This window comes from Gigantopelta aegis, chromosome 9 (genome assembly GCF_016097555.1).
Source record: "Gigantopelta aegis isolate Gae_Host chromosome 9, Gae_host_genome, whole genome shotgun sequence".
Classification (NCBI taxonomy): domain Eukaryota; kingdom Metazoa; phylum Mollusca; class Gastropoda; order Neomphalida; family Peltospiridae; genus Gigantopelta; species Gigantopelta aegis.
In genome coordinates, this window is record NC_054707.1 from 202,501 (window position 1) to 223,463 (window position 20,963).

Consider the following 20,963-nt stretch of genomic DNA (forward strand, 5'->3'; position numbering starts at 1 on the left):
CACGACCATCGCACAACATCGTGGGAAGGTCATGCGACGTCTTTAGTTAATATTTCCTGGTAAATGTACGATTAGCCACGAAGTCGTGCGATACCTGTATACAATCCTGGGAATCGCAGCCAGGTTTTTGAACATTACCAAATGTCGCAAAGACGTCGTGCGATTACGCACGATTCACTCCTCAAAAGAATTTAAGGGTCAAAAATGTATAACCAAATAAGTTTTAGAGTGTATTAGATTGATGATGTAAACTACACCAAAAATTTAATTTATTGTTCCATATTTACAAAAAACCACAAATAAACGTCACTGTATACAAGAAAGTCACATGACATGCTGTCAAAGTTAAAGGTTGTCAAACATGGATTTTACACATTAGAACATTCGTTTAATAGTGTGTGAATCCACCCCTGGCGCGAATACACTCGACACATCGTTGCCTCATGCTGTTGATCAGACGTCTGAAGAACTCTTGGGGAATGGCCTGCCACTCTTCCATAAGAAGTTGACCCAGATCATGAAGGTTGGCCGGAGGGGCATGGTTATCCCGAACTCTTCTGCCTAATTCGTCCCAGGCGTTCTCTATTGGGGCCAAGTCAGGCGAATATGCTGGCCAATCCATCCTGGCGATACCTTGTTGTCTGAGAAAGTCCGTTACCACCCTGGCGCGGTGGGGTCTGGCATTGTCATCCTGCAGAACTGCCCCGCCGCCAATCTACTGAAGGCCTGGGAGAACCAACGGCCGGATAATCTCATTCAGATAGCGGATTCCATTCAGATTGCCATCCACCACAGGACCCCCCCCCTCTATGTGGTGGATGGCAATCTGAATGGCGCTCCACACCATAGAGATGCCGCTCCACACCATGACGCTGTCACCACCGAACCGGTGACGTTGTTTAACGTTAACGTCAGCGAAGCGCTCCCCAGGACGTCTGTAGACACGAACCCGACCGTCGTTGAACTGGAGACTAAACCTGGACTCATCAGTGAACATCACTCGACCCCACTGAACACGTTGCCACCGCAGATGAAGCGTGCACCAGTGACGTCTGGCCGTTCTGTGACGTGGTAGGAGTGGTGATCGAACAGCCTGGCGACGGCAGCGTAGATTATTGGCTCTCAGACGATTGCGTATGGTTTGATCAGACACTCGAGTTCCAGTCGCAGTCCGCAGATTGTCACGTAATCGGCGTGCAGTGGTTGTGCGTTGACGTAGAGCCATATTGGTGATGTAGCGGTCCTCTCTATTTGTAGTGCTTCGGGGTCTTCCCGAACGTGGACGATTTCGAACAGAATTCGTTGCTTGGTACCGTTGCCACAGTCGGCCAACGACACTCTGACTGACACCAAGTCTCAGAGCAACATTTCTTTGCGTATTGCCATCCTGAAGCCAAGCAATAGCCCTTCCTCGATCTTCGATAGTCAGTTGAAGTCGTACCATTGTCGAATTTGGAGTGTGCACCGTACACGAACGCAAGCTCCAATTATACGGAAATTCAGCATTGGGAACATGGAATACACGTGCAAAGCGTGCAAATGAAGCGCTTTGTGAAAAAGCAAGTTATGGGCACTTAGCAGACCTTTCGCTTTCGCCCTAATTTACGTGCAAATGTAAGCATGTTTTCGCCATTAGAACTAGTCGACAGTGTCAATGACAGTGGATTTTAATTCATTTATGGGTTGCTTAGACCCACTTTCGTCAAAATGGAACAATACTATGCGTGACATTATGGTCTAGCTAATATAATTGACATTCAGAAAATATTGTCGAAAATATCGTCTGACCCTTAAATTCTTTTGAGTAGTATATATAATTAAAATTAGCTCCACTATTACATGTATAACGAGTAGAGCTAATTTTAATCAGATTGACCCGAAATTCACCCATCGCAGGTGATTGTACGACGTCTTAGGGGAAAGTGCCTAAAACGCCCACTGCGCCTAAGAAGCCCACTACCATTTTCGCACGTTTTCCAAAAGCTTGATGTTGTAATTATGTCATAAATGTTTTGTCCACGTGTTCTGTGACCTTGTGCAATGCATATTGATAGCTAAAGAAGTAGTGGCACTAACCAAGAAACAGAAATGTAATTTGATATTTTTACTTACTATTTTTCCATAATTTCAAAGTGTGATATCTAACAAATTTTTATAGATAGTACATAATGTAAAGGATGTCCGTCATAAGCAATCTCTTTTGTGCATATTTTTGCAATAAATCAAGTAAAATGAGTCTCCATATTTAAGCAACGCTCTTCTAAACTAAAAGCGTGCTTGTGCTCAAAACGCACACGTCTGATGTTCCTAAAACGCACAGTGGGTGTGCGTTTTAAGACCAGAGGTGGGCGTTTTATAAACATATTAAGCTGGTGTGATTTAGTTGTTAATTAGTATTTACATGAACTTTAAATAACATAAAATGTTGATTGTTTATCTAAAATCGGTTAAACATAGCCTACTAAACTTAGACGCTGATGACTGGACATAACGTGATGGTACCAGAACTCACTGTAGAAAATAGGGAGAAGGCCGTTTTCAGTCTTCAACAGGCTGTTTTAGGTCATGTTCAGTCAGTGGTGGAAATGAGCACACTGTAGTGGGTGTAAGGGGCTCTGGTCACGATGCTGGTGTTGTGGAACAGGTTGTAGGACGGTAGGAGGTAACCGTGATAGAATGTACACCATTACAAAACTCTCAACAAATCAAACGGAAAATGCTAGCACGTTTTCCAATTCTTAAGGCCGAATCACGTAGAAGGAATAAACATGCCCAGGCATTAACTGAAAAAGTTACATTGAGGAAAAGAGGTATGGAGAGGGGGTCAGGGAGACGAATAACAAGAAGCAAGTCGTATTGGGGCAGCAAGAGCTATGGTACGAGAAAGGAAAAGACTAAAAAGAAAATTAGTCACCAGGGGTGGATCCTCTGCTTGGACAAGAATCATAACACGTTTTGGAGCAAGTGTAGGTAAGGGGTATGAAGATGGTAAGGAAGCAACGTCTGCATATTTTTGTATTTACTGTCAAGAGAAGTACAGTCATCCACCGACAGAAGATCGGCTACAGTGCCAGTCATGAAGCATGTGGCAATGGGGTTTTTGTGTGTGTGTGACTTGTGTTGTTAAATCGCAAATGTACTTATATCAGTAAATATACGACCAGGAAACGTTAAATGTTACAAGTTTTTATTGCCAAATGAATTTACAATAACACGTCTTGTTTACTGATGTCTAATATGAGTTAAGTGTTGTTTAAGGGATGAGAGCCTAGAGTGGGCCTTTTGTGACCATTGAAGTAATACATAATATGATTGGGTGCGTCTTGTGAACAGTGTCCACAAAAGGCCCACTTTATGCCTAACCCTATTTTTCTGTCATTAATTAAGAACAGAAAATAATATACACGTATAATTCCCAGGATCCAAACATGATTATTAATTAAATCGGCTGTCATAGTTTGTGGTTATAAACACAGACTTTCGGGATGTATATGTCATCAATGTTAAGGGGGTGCATTTTAGGCACTTTCCCCTAAGGTCGGTGTGTCTTTAGATTTAGAGTGCAAGACTCACTGGCCCGTGGTGGGTTATTGCATACAATTGTGGTACACTTTTGCTATTTATAGTTTTCATTGCTAGTCCAAACAAAGTGTGTGGTTAGTCACCCAATTCATCCCGTCTAAATCTTCCCATGAATAATCAAACAACGAAGGTCGCTCCATCAAACAAGCTTTTATGCACACTAGTTTACCCGCTCACTTTTCATTCGGAACTCCTCGCATATTTCGCGAATAGTTGCGAGAATCTCCGATTGGAAATTAAGACACTGTTACGGAAATAGACGAAATATTTCGATTGGTGACGGTGTGTTGTGTGAATTTAGACGAGGCAGCAGTCGACACGGCGAGTGTGAAACATGTCGACCGACATCCCTCACTTCGACATCAACATCAAACTAGAGACACCGGAGGACGACGCAGTGAAACTCGTCTGCAAACTGAAGTCGACATGGCCAGCGAAAGACATCAAGATCAAGGTAATGCGCGCAAAATCCGGGAATGCACATTGCCTCGCGACACATGACAGGGGCGTAGCGTGGTCTGGACCGGGGGGGGGGGGGGGGGGAATTGGGGGGTCGAATATGAACCAAGTGGACCTTTTTCTATTTTGTTTTTGCACCACCCGAAACTCCATATTTATAAACCTGTATGTTTTAGTACTGAAAGCGGACCATTTGCTTCAGCGGGGGGATGACCCCCCCCCCCAAGCCTACGCCCCTGCACGAGTCCGACTGCGATCACTGCCGACTTAGCCGGCTAGGGCGGGTCTAGGGTTACATGGAGGAGGGATGGGGGCTTGTCAGCTTTTGCTGAAAATGTCTATCTCTGTAAAGCAATATTTCATATTAATTATTGTACCACGCTTTGGTGTCGGTCCCTTTGATTTTACCCGTGGTGTATCCCATTGGTATTAGAACATTGTTTTAAAAAGTACTTTCACTAACATTAGTAATAAAATTAAAATATAAATTGTATCGATAAATATAAAATAATTATTTTCTTAAGAAAAAAAAATATATTAACAGCACTAGTATAATATCCATCCGGTACCCCCATTATTATTTTTAGTTAGGGTTACCGTTAGGGGGTTAGGATTCGGGTTTGGGTGAGGGTTAGGGGAGAGGGGGGGGGGGGGAACTGTGTGGCTATTTTCCTCTTAACCCAGTTGAATCCAGTTCTACGTGCAGGGATAAGTTCAGCCTGCCGTTTGTGTGTGTGTGCACACATGTTAATCTTGTATTTTATAGCCACCTACCCCCCCCCCCCCGATAAAAAACTGCCCCCTCTACCCCACAAAGGTAGTAGTAGGCTAATAATAATAATAGTAATTGTAAAATAATTGTGTATTATTATTATTATTATTATTAATTATTATCATGACATGTATTATAATGTCGCAGTAGGGTGGGTGAGGACGATTGTTACAGAAACATTACATAAATTTAGAGGGGGACCCGGGAGTGGTCTCAGCATTACTGGTATAAAAAATATGTATTTTGAGGTTTATTGCCCCATGCAATTTTGCACATTTGAAATATGACTAAATACAGCAAAATAACCTTTTAAGCATATTTATTTGCGGTAAAATTAACTTTTTACAAAATTTAGGTAAGCAGCCTCAGAATTGCAATCAGTGAAAAATTATCACGTTCAAGCCCTGTTGTTTGTTTGTGTACTGTCCGAAGTTGGTTTCTCTTTCAGATAATCTACCTCAGCAGCTGATAATTTGTAATTTTTATTTATTTATTTATTCATTCATTACTTTTTTTTATTATTATTTTTAATTTATTATTATTAATTTGTTGTTGGCACTGTAGGGGTAATATTACACTATTCATATGTCTATGGAAAACATATACAAAAGGGTCTGCCATATAATATACAATCCTCTCCTCTACCCTGATCAGACAACGCACTGTTCGTACAATACTTAGTATGTATAATACTTAGTATGTAGTCCTCCTGTTCCAGATGGTTCATATAATATACAATCCTCTCCTCTACCCTGATCAGACAACGCACTGTTCGTACAATACTTAGTATGTATAATACTTAGTATGTATTCCTCCTGTTCCAGATGGTTCATATAATATACAATCCTCTCCTCTACCCTGATCAGACAACGCACTGTTTGTACAATACTTAGTATGTATAATACTTAGTATGTAGTCCTCCTGTTCCAGATGGTTCAGTAATATGGATCAATCAAATACTTATTTACGGCCTATATACATTTTTCCTGTGAATATAGCCAGCCCTTGTTAGCGGAGGCTATATACACGGCCGTCGTATATATAGTCACATTGTGTATAAACACCGTCTAGTTCAGAATATTCTTTAAAAATGTAACAATTCCTATATCCCAAGTCAGCTGTTATGGCATATTTTGCATAATAATGAGTTTGACAAGGTGGAAAATGGTGTTTGTGATCCAGATGTTTAGAGTTTTTCGCATACGACTGACGAAAATTTACCTACATGTATATAGATGCAAAGGCCTAACTAGTTGGGATTGTCAGTGTTTTAAATGCTTCTGTTACTAAAATAAATTAATGTATAAGCTTACTCAGTACATATTTTTATTAATTTTTAATAACTTCTTTTCATTTTTATTGTTTTTCAATTTACCCTACGTCGCAGAGGACGGTCAAGCGTTCTCGCTACACGAGCTTGGTGAATCGTTTTGACAGTGTGGTTATTCGGGGGATGCCCGTCACGTGACTCAAAATAATACGTCACACATCTGCTCTCCAAATAGCCGTTATTTTTCTCAGAATTATGGACCGTACCCATAATTCAATTTTTTTTTTATAAAATATCAATAATAAATGGGATATGGTGGTTATGTAGATGGTTCAATAAAGTACTTTTAGGTAAAAATCAAATGTATATATTGTCATATAATACTTTGTTGGATCAATAATTAGGTCAATCATCGGTGACTGAGTGCCTTTAAATAGTTTCGTTTCATTTTCCATTACATTACTTTATCAATTGCAACATTTGAAAAGGACACCTCCTGTATAGAGGGCGTTAGCAGTGTTAAAAAGGACGCCTATAGTAAGAGGTCATGGCACACCACCCACTTTTCCATGTTACACTGTTCAAAAGGCTTGAAATGTATTTAGCCCGAGTACTCTGACTTCCTTCCTATCAAGGAACATAATTCGCTATGCAAGTTTCAGAGATCACTACACTATTTTAAAACATAAAACAATAGTTGCTACAATTTTCAATTGACTAGAAATGTCGCTAATCAAAACTCTGAAGGAAAACCACTGTTCTCTGTCTGAAAAACATTCAGTGCTGTACCCAGTGAGATGAAGGGCTGAAAACTGTCCATAGTCTCTAGCTTGAGCAGACCATCACTTTCTTTGCTTTTTTTATATATATTTTTTTAACTGGATCAGACCTCGCTATGAAATTGTTCAGACGAGTGTTTAATTGCCCCCCTAATGTAATTTATGTGGGAAGCCATATTTCAATATTGAACATTAATATTTAATTCTATTGTTTAAGTTTTTTAATTAGCATTCTAAGGGAAGCTTAAAATTACTTTCTTTGAACTAGTGCCTGCAGATGTTGGGGTCTGCTGCCCCACCCTCTTGTTATATTTGTCAATGTCCAACCTCATATACTTGCACCAACTAGAATCTGTTTATTGATTTTTTTAATTCAAGATTAAGTTAAAAAAAGAGAAAAGTTCTTCAAAAATTACCAATAAATTCCATCTCCTTTTTGATCAGAGATAAAGGCATCTGCTGGAACAGCCAAGGTAGGCAATTGCATGTGAAGTTGTGTGTTTTGCCCCTGTGTGGTTATGCCGTGTCGTACATTCTTGAAAAAATATGAGTTACCTGTTGTGATAATTCAGTGACTGTGTGAGGTGTTCAGTCAAACAGACTCTTTAGATGTTTTCAGTGTTTTATGAACATTGTGAAATGTAGTCTAGACAAGCTCTCTGTAACTGAGCTGTGATGGTGTGTAATGTAGTCTAGTCAAGCTCTCTGGAATTGAGCTTGACTCGTGATGGTGTGGAATATAGTCTAGACAAGCTCTCTGTAACTAAACTGTGATGGTGTGGAATGTAGTCTAGACAAGCTCTCTGTAACTGAACTGTGATGGTGTGGAATGTAGTCTAGACAAGCTGTCTGTAACTGAACTGTGATGGTGTGGAATGTAGTCTAGACAAGCTCTCTGTAACTGAACTGTGATGGTGTGGAATGTAGTCTAGACAAGCTCTCTGTAACTGAGCTGTGTTGTTGTGGAATGTAGTCTAGACAAGCTCTCTGGAACTGAGCTGGACTCGTGATGGTGTGGATTGTAGTCTAGACAAGCTCTGGAACTGAGCTGGACTTGTGATGATGTGGAATGTAGTCTATACAAGCTCTGTAACTGAGCTGTGATGGTGTGGAATGTAGTCTAGACAAGCTCTCTGTAACTGAACTGTGATGGTGTGGAATGTAGTCTAGACAAGCTCTCTAGAACTGAGATGTACTCGTTATGGTTTGGAATGTAGTCTATACACGCTCTGTAACTGAGCTGTGATGGTGTGGAATGTAGTCTAGACAAGCTGTCTGTAACTGAACTGTGATGGTGTGGAATGTAGTCTAGACAAGCTGTCTGTAACTGAACTGTGATGGTGTGGAATGTAGTCTAGACAAGCTCTCTGTAACTGAACTGTGATGGTGTGGAATGTAGTCTAGACAAGCTCTCTGTAACTGAGCTGTGTTGTTGTGGAATGTAGTCTAGACAAGCTCTCTGGAACTGAGCTGGACTCGTGATGGTGTGGATTGTAGTCTAGACAAGCTCTGGAACTGAGCTGGACTTGTGATGGTGTGGAATGTAGTCTATACAAGCTCTGTAACTGAGCTGTGATGGTGTGGAATGTAGTCTAGACAAGCTCTCTGTAACTGAACTGTGATGGTGTGGAATGTAGTCCAGACAAGCTCTCTAGAACTGAGATGTACTCGTTATGGTTTGGAATGTAGTCTATACACACACTGTAACTGAGCTGTGATGGTGTGGAATGTAGTCTAGACAAGCTCTCTGTAACTGAACTGTGATGGTGTGGAATGTAGTCTAGACAAGCTCTCTGTAACTGAACTGTGATGGTGTGGAATGTAGTCTAGACAAGCTCTCTGGAACTGAGCTGTACTCGTTATGGTGTGGAATGTAGTCTAGACAAGCTCTCTAGAACTGAGATGTACTCGTTATGGTTTGGAATGTAGTCTATACAAGCTCTGTAACTGAGCTATAACAGTGATGGTGTGAAATGTAATCTAGACAAGCTCTCTGGAACCAATTTATAATAGTGATGGTGTGGAATGTAATCTAAACAAGCTGTATAGAACTGAGTTGTTATAGTGATGAAGTGGAATGTATTCTAGACAAGCTTTATAGAACTGAGTTGTTACAATGATGGTGTGAAATGTAGTCTAGACAAGCTGTATAGAACTGAGTTGTTATAGTGATGGTGTGGAATGTAGTCTAAACAAGCTCTCTAGAATTGAGTTGTTATAGTGATGGTGTGAAATGCAGTCTAGACAAGCTCTCTAGAACTGAGTTGTTATAGTGATGGTGTGGAATGCAGTCTAGACAAGCTCTCTAGAACTGAGTAGTTATAGTGATGGTGTGGAATGTAGTCTAGACAAGCTCTATAGAACTGAGTTGTTATAGTGATGGTGTGGAATGCAGTCTAGACAAGCTCTCTAGAACTGAGTTGTTATAGTGATGGTGTGGAATGCAGTCTAGACAATCTCTCTAGAACTGAGTTGTTATAGTGATGGTGTGGAATGCAGTCTAGACAAGCTCTCTAGAACTGAGTAGTTATAGTGATGGTGTGGAATGTAGTCTAGACAAGCTCTATAGAACTGAGTTGTTATAGTGATGGTGTGGAATGCAGTCTAGACAAGCTCTCTAGAACTGAGTTGTTATAGTGATGGTGTGGAATGCAATCTAGACAAGCTCTATAGAACTGAGTTGTTATAGTCATGGTGTGGATTATGAAATGTAGGAAGGAAGGAAGAAAATGTTTTATTTAACGATGCACTCAACAATTTTTTTTACGGTTATATCAGCATCGAACATATGGTTAAGGACCACACAGATATTGAGAGAGGAAACCTGCTGTTGCTACTTCAAGGGCTACTCTTTTCGATTAGCAGCAAGGATCTTTTATATACACCATCCCACAGACAGGATAACACATACTACAGCCGTTGATATACCAGTAGTGATGCACTGGCTGGAGTGAGAAATGGCCCAATGGGCCCACCGACAGGGATTGATCCCAGACTGATCGCACATCAAGAGAACGTTTTACCACTGGGCTATGTCCCGCCCCCTGTGAAATGTAGGAACAGATCTTATTGGAGGTCCGAGGCATTACAGGGTTCACCTACACAGTGTCACCCACTTCATGGAGGTGTATGACCACCTACACAGTGTGTCACCCACTTCACGGAGGTGTATGAGCACCTACACAGTGTCACCCACTTCACGGAGGTGTATGACCACCTACACAGTGTGTCACCCACTTCACGGAGGTGTATGAGCACCTACACAGTGTCACCCACTTCACAGAGGTGTATGACCACCTACACAGTGTCACCCACTTCACGGTGTAGTTACGAGTGTGTCTGCTGGGGGTATGACCACATACACAGTGTCACCCACTTCACGGTGTAGTTACGAGTGTGTCTGCTGGGGGTATGACCACATACACAGAGTGTCACCCACTTCACGGGTGTAGTTACTAGTGTGTCTGCTGGGGGTATGACCACATACACAGTGTCACCCACTTCACGGGTGTAGCTACGAGTGTGTCTGCTGGGGGTATGACCACATACACAGTGTCACCCACTTCACGGTGTAGTTACGAGTGTGTCTGCTGGGGGTATGACCACATACACAGTGTCACCCACTTCACAGTGTAGTTATGAGTGTGTCTGCTGGGGTATGACCACATACACAGTGTCACCCAGTTCACGGGTGTAGTTACGAGTGTGTCTGCTGGGGGTATGACCACATACATAGTGTCATCCAGTTCACGGGTGTAGTTACGAGTGTGTCTGCTGGGGGTATGACCACATACACAGTGTCACCCCCTTCACGGGTGTAGGTACGACTGTGTCTGCTGGGGGTATGACCACATACACAGTGTCGCCCACTTCATGGTGTAGTTACGAGTGTGTCTGCTGGGGTATGACCACATACACCGTGTCACCCACTTCACGGTGTAGTTACGAGTGTGTCTGCTGGGGTATGACCACATACACAGTGTCACCCACTTCACAGTGTAGTTACGAGTGTGTCTGCTGGGGGTATGACCACATACACAGTGTCACCCACTTCATGGGTGTAGTTACGAGTGTGTCTGCTGGGGGTATGACCACATACACAGTGTCACCCACTTCACGGTGTAGTTATGAGTGTGTCTGCTGGGGTATGACCACATACACAGAGTGTCACCCACTTCACGGGTGTAGGTACGAGTGTGTCTGCTGGGGGTATGACCACATACACAGTGTCACCCACTTCATGGTGTAGTTACGAGTGTGTCTGCTGGGGTATGACCACATACACAGTGTCACCCACTTCACGGTGTAGTTACGAGTGTGTCTGCTGGGGGTATGACCACATACACAGTGTCACCCACTTCACGGTGTAGTTACGAGTGTGTCTGCTGGGGGTATGTCCACATACACAGTGTCACCCACTTCACGGTGTAGTTACGAGTGTGTCTGCTGGGGGTATGACCACATACACAGAGTGTCACCCACTTCATGGGTGTAGTTACGAGTGTGTCTGCTGGGGGTATGACCACATACACAGTGTCACCCACTTCACAGGTGTAGTTACGAGTGTGTCTGCTGGGGGTATGACCACATACACAGTGTCACCCACTTCACGGTGTAGTTACGAGTGTGTCTGCTGGGGGTATGACCACCTACATAGAGTGTCACCCACTTCACGGGTGTAGTTACGAGTGTGTCTGCTGGGGGTATGACCACATACAGAGTGTCACCCACTTCACGGTGTAGTTATGAGTGTGTCTGCTGGGGGTATGACCACATACAGTGTCACCCACTTCATGGTGTAGTTACGAGTGTGTCTGCTGGGGGTATGACCACATACACAGTGTCACCCACTTCACGGTGTAGTTACGAGTGTGTCTGCTGGGGGTATGACCACATACACAGAGTGTCACCCACTTCATGGTGTAGTTACGAGTGTGTCTGCTGGGGGTATGACCACATACACAGAGTGTCACCCACTTCACGGTGTAGTTACGAGTGTGTCTGCTGGGGGTATGACCACATACACAGAGTGTCACCCACTTCATGAGTGTAGTTACGAGTGTGTCTGCTGGGGGTATGACCACATACACAGAGTGTCACCCAGTTCACGGGTGTAGTTACGAGTGTGTCTGCTGGGGGTATGACCACATACACAGTGTCACCCACTTCACGGGTGTAGGTACGAGTGTGTCTGCTGGGGGTATGACCACATACACAGTGTCACCCACTTCATGGGTGTAGTTATGAGTGTGTCTGCTGGGGGTATGACCACATACACAGTGTCACCCACTTCACGGGTGTAGTTACGAGTGTGTCTGCTGGGGGTATGACCACATACACAGTGTCACCCACTTCACGGTGTAGTTATGAGTGTGTCTGCTGGGGTATGACCACATACACAGTGTCACCCACTTCACGTTGTAGTTACGAGTGTGTGCTGGGGGTATGACCACATACACAGAGTGTCACCCACTTCACGGGTGTAGTTACGAGTGTGTCTGCTGGGGGTATGACCACCTACACAGTGTCACCCACTTCACGGGTGTAGGTACGAGTGTGTCTGCTGGGGGTATGACCACATACAGAGTGTCACCCACTTCACGGGTGTAGTTACGAGTGTGTCTGCTGGGGGTATGACCACATACACAGTGTCACCCACTTCACGGTGTAGTTACGATTGTGTGCTGGGGGTATGACCACATACACAGAGTGTCACCCACTTCACGGGTGTAGGTACGAGTGTGTCTGCTGGGGGTATGACCACATACACAGTGTCACCCACTTCACGGTGTAGTTATGAGTGTGTCTGCTGGGGTATGACCACATACACAGTGTCACCCACTTCACGGGTGTAGTTACGAGTGTGTCTGCTGGGGGTATGACCACCTACACAGTGTCACCCACTTCACGGGTGTAGGTACGAGTGTGTCTGCTGGGGGTATGACCACATACAGAGTGTCACCCACTTCACGGGTGTAGTTACGAGTGTGTCTGCTGGGGGTATGACCACATACACAGTGTCACCCACTTCACGGTGTAGTTACGATTGTGTGCTGGGGGTATGACCACATACACAGAGTGTCACCCACTTCACGGGTGTAGGTACGAGTGTGTCTGCTGGGGGTATGACCACATACACAGTGTCACCCACTTCACGGTGTAGTTATGAGTGTGTCTGCTGGGGTATGACCACATACACAGTGTCACCCACTTCACGGTGTAGTTACGAGTGTGTCTGCTGGGGGTATGACCACATACACAGTGTCACCCACTTCACGGGTGTAGTTACGAGTGTGTCTGCTGGGGGTATGACCACATACACAGTGTCACCCACTTCACGGTGTAGTTATGAGTGTGTCTGCTGGGGTATGACCACATACACAGTGTCACCCACTTCACGGTGTAGTTACGAGTGTTTGCTGAGGGTATGTCCACATACACAGAGTGTCACCCACTTCACGGGTGTAGTTACGAGTGTGTCTGTTGGGTGTATGAATCCACATAGACAGTGTCACCCACTTCACGGGTGTAGTTACGAGTGTGTCTGTTGGGTGTATGAATCCACATAGACAGTGTCACCCACTTCACGGGTGTAGTTACGAGTGTGTCTGTTGGGTGTATGAATCCACATAGACAGTGATCACCTGGCAGACACTGCAGGTTTCAAGTGGCTCCGGTAATACCAAGATAGCTTAACAGACAGCATATGTATTGGCTATTGATTAACCCTGATATAGAGCCTGTAATACAGTTGATATACATTGCTTTCTTTTCAGTACTTAATATATGTATTGGCTGTTGATTAACCCTGATATAGAGCCTGTAATACAATTAATATACATTGCTTTCTTTTTAGTACTTAATATATGTATTGGCTGTTGATTAACCCCAATATAGAGACTGTAATACAGTTGATATACATTGCTTTCTTTTTAGTACTTAATATATGTATTGGCTGTTGATTAACCCCAATATAGAGACTGTAATACAGTTGATATACATTGCTTTCTTTTCAGTACTTAATATATGTATTGGCTGTTGATTAACCCCAATGTAGAGACTGTAATACAATTAATATACATTGCTTTATTTTCAGTACTTAATATATGTATTGGCTGTTGATTAACCCTGATATAGAGCCTGTAATACAATTGATATATACTCTTCAAAAAAAGAAACGCAAAAGGGTACAAATGGGTTATAACTCCGATTTTATGTTTCCTACCGGTTCATGCTTTGTGAATATAAGGTCATTGCATGTCCCAAACACATTCCCACGGTTACATTCGATAAAACACAGCTACTGTACAATAAAGTTCCAAAATGTGAATATTCGCAAAAACGCAGCCACGTGCAAGCCATGTCACCACTGCACGTGCGTTGTCTGCACGTGCAACATGAACACCGACAGTATAAAAGTGCAGGGTGTTCGCTTGCCTGGCCTCTGTATCTGGCCGACAGTTGACAATGCAGGACATGCCACGTCTCAGTGAACCGCAGAGAAACAATGCCATCGGCCGACTAGACGCAGGCGAATCCAGAACGGCCGTTGCCAGGGCATTCCATGTGTCCCCAAGCACCATCTCCAGACTGTGGGACCGTTACCAGCAACATGGATCAACACGTGACCTCCCTAGATCCGGTCGACCACGGGTCACTACCCCCGGGCAGGACCGCTACATCCAGGTACGCCACCTTCGGGAACGATTGACTACTGCCACCTCCACAGCCGCAGCAATACCAGGTTTGCGCAGGATATCCGACCAGACCGTACGGAACCGCCTACGTGAGGTAGGAATTCGTGCCAGACGTCCAGTTCGAGGTGTCATCTTAACACCACAACACCGTCGACTCCGACTGCAGTGGTGCCAGATTCATCGACAATGGCCTCAACTGCGATGGAGACAGGTGTGGTTCAGTGACGAGTCCCGATTTCTGCTCTGACGTCATGATGGAAGATGTCGCGTGTATAGGCGTCGTGGTGAACGTTATGCGGCAAACTGCGTGCAGGAAGTGGACAGATTCGGCGGGGGTAGTGTCATGGTGTGGGCAGCCATCTCACACACTGGCAGAACTGACCTGGTCCACGTGCAGGGCAACCTGAATGCACAGGGCTACATTGACCAGATCCTCCGGCCACACATCGTTCCAGTTATGGCCAACGCCAACGCAGTGTTCCAACATGACAACGCCAGGCCTCACACAGCACGTCTCACAACGGCTTTCCTACAGAACAACAACATTAATGTCCTTCCTTGGCCATCGATATCACCGGATTTGAACCCAATTGAGCATCTATGGGACGAGTTGGACCGACGCCTCCGACAGCAACAACCACAGCCCCAGACCCTGCCCGAGCTGGCAGCAGCCTTGCAGGCCGAGTGGGCCACCATCCCCCGGGACGTCATCCGTACTCTGGTTGCTTCAATGGGCAGGCGGTGCCAGGCAGTTGTCAACACACGCGGAGGCCACACCCGGTATTGATTCCAGATGACCTTGACCTTGGTGGTGTGTCCTATCACTTACTCACAATGGACTAGAGTGAATTGTGAACAATCCTGCAACATTTGGTAATTATCGGACTCACCATTCAATAATTAAATCAATTCTCCAAATGTTACGACAATGTGGTTTTGCGTTTCTTCTTTTGAAGAGTATACATTGCTTTTTTTTTCAGTACTTAATATATGTATTGGCTGTTGATTAACCCTGATATAGAGCCTGTAAAACAATAATAATAAGAAGAAGAAGAATAATAAAATCTTTATTTATAGAAGATAACTCAGTTAGTTCTAGACTATTCTCCTCTGAGGCCTTCTTACTAATTATAATAATAATAACAATAATCATATTAATTATTAAAAATAAAAACTAAGAAAACCATACATGTATGTACAATATATACAACCATACAAGATATTAAGACATAATTATGTAGTAGAGCAATCATGTTTCTAAGAAGTGTTTGTAAAACATTTTCTTAAGTATATTTAAACTAGTACATTTTTTAACATCATTAGATAAACTCTTCCAGATACCGACTCCAGAAAATTGAAAACATTTCTTGTAGTGCTCTATTTTTGGTCGGGGAGCTAACATATTTCCATCGTCAATGGAGCGAAGTTCATAAATTGATGATATTGGATTGAACAGGTCTCTGAGGTCCTGATTAGTAAGTCCGTTTAGTGTTTTATATACAAGAATGGCTTTTTGATATTTGACTCTTCTGTTTATTTTTAACCACTTTAGTTCATGAAAAAGTAAATCAGTTGGATCATCAGGTGATTTGTCAAAAATAATATGTGCTGTTCTTTTTTGTAATTTATTTATTCTTTCTAAGTCTAATTTAGAACAATTTCCCCATATGGTCAAGCAGTAATCGAATAATGGTTGAATATAAGCATTAAAATACACTATTCTAATGTTTAGAGGAAGATACTTCTTTATTTTTGCTAGCAGAGTTATTTTTGAAGTTAGTGCTTTGTATACCTTGTCAACTTGTGTATCCCATTGAAGAAAACTGTCTATATATGTTACAGTTAATCTGTATAATCAGGTAATATGTATATTAGCTGAAAAAAATCAGGTAATATACATATTACCTGAAATATACTTCACTAATTTATACAGATTACCTGAAACGTGCAGAATGGTATTAACAAGTCTTTAGATCAATGTAGACCAAGTTCTCAGTTCAAAACAAGTCTTTTGATCAATGTAGTCCATGTTCTCAGTTCAAAACAAGTCTTTTGATCAATGTAGTCCAAGTTCTCCTTGATTGGTCACAATACCTTTGATGTACATGTTCATTGTTAAATCATTTCATAGACAATGTTACAGTTAATCTGTATAATCCACCACTGCTGTTTTAACTAATCCTGTCTGTAGAGCACAATCAAGATGTGCCAACCTGCTAGGATGCAGATGGGATTAGTTGGAAAAACAATGCTTGATTTAGGCTGCTAATTTCCTTTGACTGGCTTCATTTGATTGGTAGGTATAAATATCCTGGTGAATGGTGTTCTCTGTCACTAGCAAAATGGATGTAGAGGAGACTTTCAGGCGTTCGCTGTACACGAGTTATGGAGAGAATAAGTGTATCTTGCTACCTAAGGACGAATACATTAAGACTGTTGGCGAGTTGCTGGAAGCCACCCAGGCACCCAAGAAATCACTGTGTCAGGAAAATCCACTGTACTTCGCTACCATCGAGGAGACCGTTGACATCATCAAGCGTGCCCACATCGCTACTGGTCATGGAGGACGAGACAAGATGATCAAGGAGATCAACAAGAAGTATGCCAACATCACCCAGGATGCTATTACCTTGTTCAAGTCCATGTGCATCGAGTGCCAGAGAAAACAGAAACGGACAACTACCAAGGGAATTGTCGTCAAACCAATCCTGTCTAAGGACTTCAGTTCCAGAGCGCAAGTTGACCTCCTGTCTGCAGTATCCCATCCAAACCCAGTCGAGCAATCCAGCGAGGAAGCAGAACCTGTACCAGTCTCACCCATCTCTATACGTCAGGAGGAAATTAGGCTGCAGAGAGAGAGTGCCAGAGATGCCCAGTTCCAGCAGGCAGAGAGAATGGTCAAACGAAGTCGCATTGTGTTTTCTAGTGTGCAAATCAAAAGCAATGTGACAGTGCCCATTCCTTCAGTTGACAGAGGACGTGCAGATCCTAGGAACATCATTGGAGTTGTGACAGAGTGCAGTGAGAACGAGTTGTACATAATTGCTGTAAAAGGAGGAATATTGGATCGAAAGTAATCAAGAAACCAATTCGATGTGTGTGCTACGACATTGTATTCACCCGATGATGTCTGTACAGATAAGGAATTTCCCTGTGTCAAGTTGTGCAACTGGAGTCAAGATGCGGTGGACAAGGTTTCACAAGATGTAACTGTGCTGGAAGTAAGAGGTGTCAGACAAATCGATGTAAATGCTTCAAAGCCAGATTGGTGTGCAATTCCCGCTGCCATTCCAGCCTGCCATGCATAAACAAGAACTGTTGTTGATGAGAACTTTGACTACATTGATCAATAGACTTGTTTTGAACTGAGAACTTTGACTACATTGATCAATAGACTTGTTTTGAACTGAGAACTTTGACTACATTGATCAAAAGATCTTGTTGTTTGTTCTGCAGTAGTGTGTGTGTTGTGTGTTGCAAATGGTATGTGTTTTGACCGCGTAATAACAGATGCAGTAAGGTTTAATAATTTGGGGCTTTTACAATTAATATACATTGCTTTTTTTTCAGTACTTAATATATGTATTGGCTGTTGATTAACCCTGATATAGAGCCTGTAATACAGTTGATATATATTGCTTTCTTTTCAGTACTTAATATAGGTATTGGCTGTTGATTAACCCTGATATTGAGCCTATAAGGTATCAATAAATACTGTTTGACTGCTTTCTTTCCAGTACTTCACGGCAGGCATCTCTAACTTCCTGATGGGCTGCTACCTCCCGGAGAAGCCAGACGACATTGTTCTAATTCGGATTTACGGCGAAAGTTCGGAACTCTTCACCGACCGCAGCGCTGAGAGACAAGCTTTCAATATTCTCCACCAAGCAGGGCTCTCTGCCCCCATGTACTGTACGTTCGATAATGGCATGGCATACGGCTATCTCAAGGGGAAACCACTCACACAGAAAATGGCCATCCATGATGAAAATATTAGGAAGTATGTTAAATTGGTGTTACATACACACTGGAGCAATATACCAGGGCTGCAGAAAGTGCTCGCCCGGTCGCCAAATGCAAGTAAAAATTCTGATGGACTAGATACAAAATGCAACTACAAGTCCAACGGGCAATCTGTCTTTTTCTGACTGACTAATTTAATTTGTTCTATACATATTTTGTCTTTGCATTGAATCCGCGATGTGTTCTGAATAGATTGTTCTGTTAAACTCTTTCAGGATGTCACTTGAATTTTGTAAATCTATATAAAAGAAATGTGAAAACTTAGTATTTACCAGAGTATTTAAAAATGTATTGATTTTTGTCAGTCAAGGTCTGGGTCTTGTTTTCGTTTGTTATATGATGTTGATCACTTACCAAATGTCCTTAATTTTTTGTCATTATATATGCCAGGCTAGTAAATTTTAGTTGGTTCTGGTCCAGAGGACTAGTGAAATATTTTCTATTTCTGCACACCTGTATATTGTGTATTACACACAGTGGCATAATAAATGTATAACTTACACACTGGGGCAATATAATGTGTATTACACAGTGGCGTATTAAATGTATAACATACACCATGGGACAATATATTGTGTATTACACACAGTGGCGTAATAAATGTATAACATACACCCTGGGGCAATATATTGTGTATTACACACAGCAGCGTAATAAATGTATAACATACACCGTGGGGCAATATATTGTGTATTACACACAGTGGCATAATAAATGTATAACTTACACACTGGGGCAATATATTGTGTATTACACACAGTGGCGTAATAAATGTATAACATACACCATGGGGCAATATATTGTGTATTACACACAGTGGTGTAATCAATATATAACAGTGATAGAAATGAGCAAATTTGTTTACAAGTCCAGCGCACAAATACATCTAGAAATCTACTTGTCAGCCAATATTTTCACGTGTCCAAATAAATGGTTTGTTTTGTTCAAGTACCAGGATGATGATTGTGATTGCTCAAACTGAGATTGCATTGAATAACCACCGAGGCACATTTTGCTTGTCCAAATAGATTCTCACTTGTCTGGACAAATGGACAAGTACTTATTTTGAACACTATAACTTACACACTGAGGCAATGTATTGTGTATTACTCACAGTGACATAATAAATGTATTACATACACATTGAGGTGATGTATTGTGTATACATATAAATTGGGGTAATGTATTGTGTGTTACACACAATGGAGTAAAGAATTTATTACATACACATTGGGGTAATGTATTGTGTAGTACGTACATTGGAGTAATAAATGTATTGCATACAAACTAGGGTAATGTATTGTGTGTTACACACAAGGGTGTAATAAATGTATTTCATACACATTGAGGTAATATACATATATTACGTTTTACACACAATGGCATAATAAATGTATTGTATACACATTGGGATTATATAATTGTGTATTACACACAATAGCATAATATATGTATTACATACACATTGGGGATATATATTGTGTATTAAACTCAATGGCGTAATATATGTATTGCATACACATTGAGGTTATATATTGTGTATTGCACACAATGGCGTAATGCATGTATCACATACATTGGGGTAGTATATTGTGTATTACACACATTGATGTAATATATGTATTACATACACATTGGGTTAATATATTGTATATTACATCACAGTTTCTACACTCACATTTAATGTTATTTGAGAACTTCATATTTGCTATATTTTCAGTAACCTATTGATACGACTAAAACTATTCACTTGTCAGACATTGTATTTATGGATTGTTTTCTAGGATTCCTCCAGAACCATAAATATAATTTAACATAGATATTTTGGGATTATGGCTCATAATCTATTGCTTCTGAACCAAATTCAGGGATTTGTACAGCAAGCACAGAATCAAGCTAAATTTGCTGCATGCTTATTGTTTATTGTTTTCAGATTGATAGCTCAAGAAATGGCCAAACTCCATTCACTCAATGGACCTGAGGGAGATGGGAAGAAAGTCTTGTTTTTCTTTAAGAAGATGGATATTTTCTTCAGCCTCTGTCCAGACAGCTTTCCAGATCCTGAGAAACAGAAAATGTAGGTCACAGACTCAGCCTGAATAATCTATTTGTTTTCATAGTGTGGTCTCTCAATAATTTCATACCTACGGAAAAACATCCATTAGGAATGTATCATTAGGATGATCAGAAACACACTTGATATACAGCCACTGATAGTTTATACAGAACTAGTGAAAATCATTTAATATGTAATTATAGTTAATAAAACATTTCTGTTGGTCAGCAATGTCTCAACAATGGCAACAAACTCGGTTCATTTAATTTTGTAATTAACAATCTCACCCACTTGTTTTTACTGATAATGTTTAACTATTAAAATT

The 20,963-nt window shown here is 41.8% G+C and overlaps 1 protein-coding gene across 1 annotated transcript in view; it reads left to right on the forward strand.

The window, feature by feature from the left end:
* The first annotated feature begins 3,749 nt into the window (after positions 1 to 3,749).
* The window catches only part of LOC121380678 (ethanolamine kinase 1-like), a 36,053-nt gene continuing 18,839 nt past the window's right edge, over positions 3,750 to 20,963 (forward strand). Inside the window, exons 1-3 of the mRNA XM_041509617.1 lie at positions 3,750 to 4,036; positions 18,297 to 18,559; positions 20,516 to 20,659. Coding sequence (XP_041365551.1) covers positions 3,917 to 4,036; positions 18,297 to 18,559; positions 20,516 to 20,659 — 527 coding nt within the window. The 5' untranslated portion in view covers positions 3,750 to 3,916. The remainder of the gene's footprint in view (positions 4,037 to 18,296; positions 18,560 to 20,515; positions 20,660 to 20,963) is intronic.